The sequence below is a fragment of the Palaemon carinicauda genome, chromosome 26 (genome assembly GCF_036898095.1).
Source record: "Palaemon carinicauda isolate YSFRI2023 chromosome 26, ASM3689809v2, whole genome shotgun sequence".
NCBI lineage: Eukaryota > Metazoa > Arthropoda > Malacostraca > Decapoda > Palaemonidae > Palaemon > Palaemon carinicauda.
In genome coordinates, this window is record NC_090750.1 from 52,791,481 (window position 1) to 52,800,581 (window position 9,101).

The window sequence follows — 9,101 nt, forward strand, 5'->3', positions numbered from 1 at the left end:
AGGAAACTGTATGTACATCTGTGAAGAAAAGCGAAATGTTTGCACTTCAGGTAAATGAGTTCACAGACATTGGAGGTATGGCTCAATTACTGGTATTCGTTCGGTACATTCATGATATTAAAATAGTGAACCAATTCTTTTGTTGTAAAGAACTTAAGGAAACTACAACAGGCAATGGTATTTTACCTACATGAAGTGAGTACTTAAAATCAGTTGGTTTGACCTGGCAATCGTGTGATGCGATTTGTACAGATGGGGCACCTGCCATGATTGGCTCAATCAAAGGATTTGTCATTAGTGAAGAGAGAAAACAGCAGTGTGATAACAACACATTGCTTTCTTCATCGTAAAGCGTTGGTTGCAAAGACAATTAGCAATTATTTAAAATCTGTACTGGAAAAAATTGTAAAAATGGTGAACTTTATAAAAAGTCGACCTCTGAAGTTTCGTCTGTTTACTAAGCTTTGTGGAGAGCTTGAGGAAAAACATTTGAACCTTCTTCTACATACGGAAGCACGATGGCTGTCCAGAGGGAAAGTATTGTCATGAGCATGCGAACTGAAGAAAGAGATGCTTACTTTTTTCACTCTTGAACAACAAGAGGAATTCAGTGATTTACTGGCAGATGACACTTGGTGTGCAAAATTGTCTTACTTAGCTGATATCTTTGAACTTTTAAACAAGGTAAATGCCAGCATGCAAGGAAAATCAGAAAATGTTTTATCTTCCACTGATAAAATTAAAGCGCTGAAAGAAAAACTGCAACTGTGGGGTGGCAAAGTAAAAGAAGGTAATTTGGACATGTTCTCACATGTTGCAGTAGCAGCAAACAGTGGTGAGATAATACCCATTAATTCTGAGCATCTTGCAGTACTGGAAAAACAACTTCAGAACTATTTCCCAGAGATATGCACTGAAAACTGGATAAGAAACCCATTTGTTGCATCTATATCTACCCAATCTCAGCTTACCCTCATGGAAGAAGAACAGTTATTGGAATTGCTTCATGATCGTAATCTAAAGTTATTGCACATGCAGATGTCTTTTGACGAATTCTGGGTTCAGATCATGACTAAGTATCCTCATGTTGCCAAAAAAGCTCTGGTAATGTTAATCCAGTTCTCTACTTCTTACCAATGTGAGTTGGAGTTTTCTGCTCTAGCAAACATTAAAACTAACAAAAAGGAAAGGCTGAAAACTCTTGAGGAAGAAATGAGAGTATGTTTGTCCACCATTCTACCCAATGTGAAACGGATCTGTCAGTCACATCAAGCACACACATCTTACTAAAATAGGTGTTTTTTTCTTCTTTTGCTTAAGGGTGATTACCATTTTCTTTTTATTTAGTCTGCATTCATAACTTTTCTTCAAATCTTCTAATATGCTCTTTGTATTTCTGCATTGTACGGTGGTGCTGGATTTGGTTTGATTATAGATGATAATAAAAATAATAATAATAATGTCTAAGTGTTTTATATAGCGACGTTTCTCCTTAATGGATTCAAAGCCCCTAGTACATTAATTATATTCATCAAATAAGTTAATTCATGAGATATGGTGGGGTGGTGAAGAAGGGGTGCCACAGTAATGGTTACATCAGTTTAGGGTGCCATCAACTGAAAAAGATTGAGAACCACTGCCCTAGAGACTGATCATATATTATATGATCAGCGCCCAAGCCCCTCTCCACCCAAGCTAGGACCAGGGAGGGCCAGGCAGTGGCTGCTGATGACTCAACAGATAGAACTATAGGCTCCCCCAAACCTCCCAACCCTTAGCTCACAAGGATGGTAAGGTTGTAGACACTAATGGCACTAACGAGTCTGACTGGGACTCGAACCCCCGTCTGGCAAACACCAGGCAGAGACGTTACCAACCGGTTTTACCTACATTTTTACTCCTAATAAAATAATAATTTGAACCTATATTCAGCGTTTAAAAATAACTGAGATATCTACTTTCGTTAAAAAAAACAAAAAATTGTTTTTTACTCCTTTTGTTCTGGTTACCATGACACAAGAAGTCCCTAAGAACAGTTTATAAAATTCCCGACAACTGGTTCTCCGATACAACCTTTGATTTCCCATTTCTCTCTCTCTCTCTCTCTCTCTCTCTCTCTCTCTCTCTCTCTCTCTCTCTCTCTCTCGCTGTATTATTATTACTGGGAGCCATAATAATTTTATTATTGAACTGTGCCTTTCTATTAGCCGATTTTCCACCTCCACAGTCTCCACACAAGCTCCGCCCCTTTTAATACTAGCTCCTCTCTCAACTACATCACACTGAAACGTCTTTAATTCGTATTTAAGAAAGCAAGTGGGAATTTCTCTTTTGGAGGAAATAAAGTGTTACTGGTATGTTTACAGTTTCTGATAACGGTTTGGATGTCGTTAATTGCCATAAACACGTAGATTTCAGGTTTTATGGACATATTAAACTAGGAGATACACCTGAAAGTTCGTTTCAGGGAAAACCTTTGGTTGAGATTTATTCTACCATAAATTTAAAGATATATTTTTATCTTTTCATATTCTATTTACGAAAGCATCTTCCAGCGTAAACCTAAGAATAGGCCTACGGAGATTCTCTTTTTGGTCATGAAATTCTGATCTATTGAATTCATTCCGATGGCGTTTGTTTTCTTACCTCCAATGCGTAACGTAAAGGGAAAAAAATATACGCTAGCGGACATTTTATCCTATTTTATTTAGAATGACTATAACACATATTAGCTTAGATATTATTTGTGTACAGTTTTCGTGATTCTCTGTTGTTCTGAATATACAGTATGCGAAATAAACATACTGTAGACCATAGCTATATATATATGCATAAAAAAAAAATATTTTGTACCATCGTTTGCATTGTCTACATAAACTAATCATTCCAAAATCATTATATTTTTTTTCATTTGATTTAAATATAATATTCTGAGTGATCACTGGTATTATTCCAAATGGAAAATCTACCCCATATAAAGGAATAGTTATTTCATTGTTGAACGAAACTTACTGAAAATACTTGAAACAATTTCATAGCGGGTTATATATATATATATATATATATATATATATATATATATATATATATATATATATATACATATATATATATATATATATATATATATATATATATACTGTATATCCTTTTTTATTTACAAGTTAACAGAAATATCCATGTAATTGCTAAGTGTGAACAGCATCCTCGTGATTTGTAATTAAAGAGTTTTGAATATCTCTTAAAACATTTATCAAGAGCAGAATGATAAAGTATCACTAACATAAAATTATCCATTTATAAACATATAAAAGAGGGTAGAGACAAAAAAAAAATAAAAGATTCATTTGGAAGATAATATTAATTAAAGTAAAAATTTACGATGAGATCACATTATATACATTGATGGCAAACTGCAGAATCGAATATCCACCATAATTGCTTAAGTAAAAAGGCGGCCCTTCGAGTATTCCCTTTATCATTCAGCATAAATGACGCTGTTGATGAAATCGATGTGGTCAGCCACGCTGACGTAGAAGCCAGGCAAGGTGGCGATGCCGTTGCCTAGGCAAGAGATGCCTTGACCTATGACCCCGACCAGGAACCGCCGGTCAGACACGTCCAGGAAGAGAGGTCCACCAGAATCGCCCTTGGAAAGAAAATTGGGTTATATTAGATATCAACAACAAATAAAAACAACAACAACAACAACAAATGCACCCCTTGATAATCCACTAAACATGTCATTCCATATTTTGGGATTTGGCCTTCTTTCATCACCACGCTGACCAGTGCAGAATGGTGATGGTGGGAGATTTTCGTCTGATCACTCACAACAAACTAACCTAGTATGAGTGACCCTGACTAGTATAGCTTTGTTGATCTTGGCGAAACGCAAATGCTTTCGTTGCTTTAATGTATCCCCAGTCAGAAATCAGTGATTACATGAATGAAAGTTATTATCTACATCGTAAAGTAAGAAGGGAAAATAAAAGGGTAATAAATGAGAGATAAGTAATTAGAAATATACATATTTAGAAAGGGCAAGTTACTACCTGAATCAGTTTAAAGTAAATTAGAAAATGAGGAGTAATCATCAAGATGGTAATGAAACATAATACGGTAATTAAACAAGTGTGTATCAACATTAAGTTATCTGAATCTCACTGGACTGGAGAAAGTAAAGGTAAATTGATAAGAATATAAGTAAGAAATTTGCAATTACATACACACGCAATCAAAACAAGTCTGGGTATATTAGTGAGCTCATAGTTGTTAGATATGGTGTTCCATTGAGCAGTATTTCTAGACAATAATTGATTTGCCTATATCGTTGTGATATTTAACGCTTATATATATAATAGTGAAGTCGAACCGTTAAAGATGACGTCCAAATATTGAACCCTTCCCTCCCCACCTCCTTTCCTAACTAGAACCCGCTGGATCGGTAATTTGTGAGAGAATGTGGTTTCCGAGTATACTTCTTTTGGAAACCAATCTCACCATGGTATACCTACTCTTTTTTTCCCTTGGGTTAACAGGATATATATATATATATATATATATATATATATATATATATATGCATATATATATATATATATATATATATATATATATATATATATATATATATAGTCAAACACTTGCTCTTTGTTATATAAGGGATATATATATTTGTATATATATATATATATATATATATATATATATATATATATATATATGCATATATATAGATTATATATATAAATATGAATTATATATTTATATGTATATATAAATTATATATATATATATTTAGATAGATAGATAGATAGATAGATAGCATTTTTCTTAAATAAGAGAATAAAGTGTGCAGAAGAATATACTTTTACTCAGGCATCTGGTTTTGATGCTTTAGGAAGTGACAGCTGAAGTTTAAAAGACTCCCACCCCAACCCTGTCCCCCCCTCCCCCATGGATCAACACAAAAGAAACATAGATAAGTTACTAGAGTAGAAAGTGCATCCAATTGACAGGTGATTAATCAAGGGACGCAACGTTACTTGAGCAAAACCAAACCTCCATTATTCATTCGAGTTTTTAATGAATGTGAATATGGGAATCAATTTATCTCTTGTTATTCATAATTTTATTTTTAAGACTTTCTTTTAGTAGGTAAAACCCATTCTATAATTCATATACTTAATAATTTGAATTGTTTACCATAATTTATAACATCCAAATACAGTCTTTAGTTATAGCAATAATCAAAAGAATATTATTTATTGCAGTCCAAAATTACTATGTATTGCTCATGCAGTTTCCGTCATAGTTCTTTTCCTCTACAATTCTGTAATAGATTTTCATGCATGGATAAAACTTAACATGTAACTAAGTACTTGCGCTTGACAGACAAATGTCTTTCATTAATCCTGATCTTCCCTATTTTGCTCTTGGGTGAAACAGTGAATTTGAAGGGTTTATTCATACTATTCCCAAGACTGAAACCTTCATACTGCAGTAGATTTATCTGCCTCCAAACTAGGTATAACACGTTTAGTAAATCTGATCAATTTATATAGATTAACTTTAGCATAAAAAAACTACTACACTGGTTGCTAAGAATACCAGGAAAAAACGGAAAATAGAAATTAGCAGTTATTGTATCGAAATAACTTTAAGACCAAGCAAGAAAAATATCCCTTAACATAAATAAATTTGTGGTTAAACCACGTGCACTTTACATCACTCATTAATACTTAACGTTACAAACTTTTCTAATAAGGTTATCTATAGCTAACTGCTCTCACTCTTCTTTTACCATTTTTTCTATCAGATAAAAATACATATAGACAGATTTTAACTTACCTCACACGCATCTCTTCCCGGGAACGCTGCACAGAGAACATCTCTTCCCTGGATAGTCTGAGGATAGCGAGCCCTCAGAGACGCTTCAAGTCCTTCGCCGATGTAGACGTCTTCGCACTGCCGTGTTCCCACCACCTTCAGAGTGGCCTCTTGGACGTGGGTGGGACGGACAGCTGGACAAAGGGATTACAGGTTAGTTTCCTTCAAATACTGTAGATCATGACATTTTACCATATACAGTATATATATGTATATATATATATATATATATATATATATATATATATATATATATAGATAGATAGATAGATAGATAGATAGAGATATGTATATATATATATATATATATATATATATACACACTGTATATATGTATACTGCATATATATATGTATGTATATATATATGTATATATATATATATATATATATATATATATATGTATATATATGTATATATATATGTATGTATATATATGTATATATACATATATATATATATATGTATATATATACATATATATATATATATATATATATATATATATATATATATATAGGTGTATATATTTACAAACTAAAATTTGGTCGAGTTAACTTACAGTTATTTACAAAGCCAAATTCCAAAAGATTCAAAAGTTACCGTTTTCTAAAATCAAATTCCACACCAGTCAACTTACTGTTATTCGCAAAGCCAAATCCTGATCCGGTCACTGTGGTATCATCCGCTGGTCTGGTGTCAGACAGGCAGAAGGGATAGACGACGTCGTTAAATTGAACCTTATCCACGGTTTCTATAAGGGCGATGTCGTTATATCTTACTAAAGAATTCGGCCTGATGAAAAAGAAGAAAAACCTGTATTTTCTGTTAATTTTTAGTAAATTTGACTATCAAAGGATAGTGTATATAGATTAAATATGAAATACCTCTGAAAACATAAAAGACAGCGGTGCCAGTTTAGTGTGTGGCCTACCTTTTTTATTCTGGTTTAGTATGTGGCCTACCTGGCTTGTTAGGTTAGGTTAGGTAAAGTTAGGCCACATATTTAAACAGATAGAACTTCGTAGACCATATTCGAAAGGTAGGCCACATACTAAACCGGCACTAAGACAGCTTTATGAAGTTTTCACAAAAGCATCAAAGGTAACACTTAATAAGCAATCGAGCATAGAGCCAAGAAAATATAAAAGCTAATATATTTTTAATTAATTTTATTTCTAAATGATTTGCAAACTTACATATATTCCGGGTGAACTGTAATGAGTTTCACTCTGTAATCCACTGGTTTTGAAAAAGCTTCATTTTCCGTTGAGAAATCCAATTCACCAAGACGAACGGTTCTCACACTGCATTAAGAAAAAGGATAAGATCAGTTTTATATTATTATTATTATTATTATTATTATTATTATTATTATTACTTGCTAAGCTACAACCCTAGTTTGAAAAACAGCATGCTATAAGCCCGAGGGCTCCAACAAGGAAAATACCCCAGTGAGGAAATAGAATAAGGAAACTACAAGAAAAGTAATTAATAATTAATCTAAAATATTTCAAGAACAGTAAAAACAATAAAATAAATATCTTATATATAAACTATTATTTCTAACCATTTAGTCAATTATCATCAAACAAGAGTGTGTTAATAACATGAGGTTTGGTAAGTAAGAAATAAGGGTAACGAGCTCACGGTCTGTCTGGATCAAGCACGCAATGTGCAGCCGTCAGCAGATATCTCTCGTGGATGAGAGTGGCGCCACAGAAGGCTTCGTTGAGGTTGAAACCACCGAGGGGCACTGGTCTGGACGAGCTGCCTGAAAATCAATGGTATTGTTATTGAAGTCTTTTTTTTCCGTAAGGGAAAATAGATTTAGTAGATTTGAGAACAAAGCTCTCAGAAGGATATTGGGAGTTAAATGCCAGGACAGGATTAGAAATGAAACTATAAGAGATATTACTCGAGTGCCTTATGTGGATGAGATCATGATGAGGGGTAGATGGAGATGGTTTGGGCTTGCTCTTCGCACTCCCCAAGAAAGATTAGTTCACCAAACGCTCAGCTGGGCTCCACAAGGCACTAGAAGAATTGAAAAACCCAGACCTACATGGCTGAGGACTATGAAGCGCGAAGTAGGAAATTATGAATGGAGAAGTATTGAATTAAAAGCTCAAGGTAGAGACGACTGGCGAAATCTAACCGAGGCCCTTTGCGTGAATAGGCGTAGGAGGAGATGATGATGAAAGGCAAAACCAATCTAAGATTTTTAAAACCGTAAAACCATTATTTGTTTTATGTTATTGTAAACTGATATCACAAAAATACTGGCATAAAAAACAAACATTTCATAAGGTGAAATCAAAGTGATACACTGACTATGATGGTAAACTGAATACAGAGTAAACAATTAATTTTGAGAATGTTTGGTTAATTGAAGTTTGTTACTTTGAATAATAAACACACCATCGGGTAACAGTTAAAACATTGATTACGATAATAAAACAGAAGTAAAAGACGAACTCTTGTCTCGAGAGTAAATTTTTATTTGAATAAGAGTCGAACATGGATTTGTAAAATGATGAATTAGGAAGAATGGCAGGCGTAGTGAAGATTACAGATGTGATACGTGTCACGACTGAGATGGTGTGGACAAGTGTTAAGAACGGATGGTGGGGAGGGAGTGAGGAGGACTTTGGAGGAACTTGTAAGGGGGAGAAGATCAGGAGAGAAGCATAGAATTAGATGGCGATATAAGGTGAAGGATGATATGGAGAGAAGAGGTTTGGTTGAAGAGGATGCCTTTCATAGAAGGCAATGGAAAGGGCGCATCAGGCAACTGGCCCTTTAATGTAGGAATGGCTTTTATCATCGCAATAAATTGTATTATGCAGTAGTACACCATAACTCTATTGTATTAAAATTTAATCCACGTATGAAAGACAAATTATCACAAAATAATAGAAATTATCATTATAATATTTATATAATAGATTCTATCCTTAGCATCATAATTATAATTCGTTGAGATGAATTACATTTTTTAATGTAAGATGAATGTGAAAATGCGTAGAAGTAATCGTAAACAATTTAATTCGAGTGAAAGGATATAAATTTAGATCAGAGTGAAAAGAAAAGAAATTACTTAGAAGTCTCTCCAAAGAAAAAAGAGCAGGGAATTCTATTCAAAATGTTTGGTAGATGTTGTGAAAAAGGCATTTGAAAGAAAGGGTCTCAATGTTCAGGAAGAGATT

At 33.7% G+C, this 9,101-nt stretch overlaps 1 protein-coding gene across 1 annotated transcript in view; it reads right to left on the reverse strand.

The window, feature by feature from the left end:
- Window positions 1-3,162: 3,162 nt before the first annotated feature.
- The window catches only part of LOC137620160 (mite allergen Der p 3-like), a 10,936-nt gene continuing 4,997 nt past the window's right edge, over window positions 3,163-9,101 (reverse strand). The window contains exons 7-11 of the mRNA XM_068350410.1: window positions 7,543-7,666; window positions 7,092-7,199; window positions 6,533-6,687; window positions 5,854-6,026; window positions 3,163-3,649 (exon numbers count right to left, since the gene is read on the reverse strand). Of these exons, the coding sequence (XP_068206511.1) occupies window positions 3,479-3,649; window positions 5,854-6,026; window positions 6,533-6,687; window positions 7,092-7,199; window positions 7,543-7,666 (731 nt within the window). The 3' untranslated portion in view covers window positions 3,163-3,478. The remainder of the gene's footprint in view (window positions 3,650-5,853; window positions 6,027-6,532; window positions 6,688-7,091; window positions 7,200-7,542; window positions 7,667-9,101) is intronic.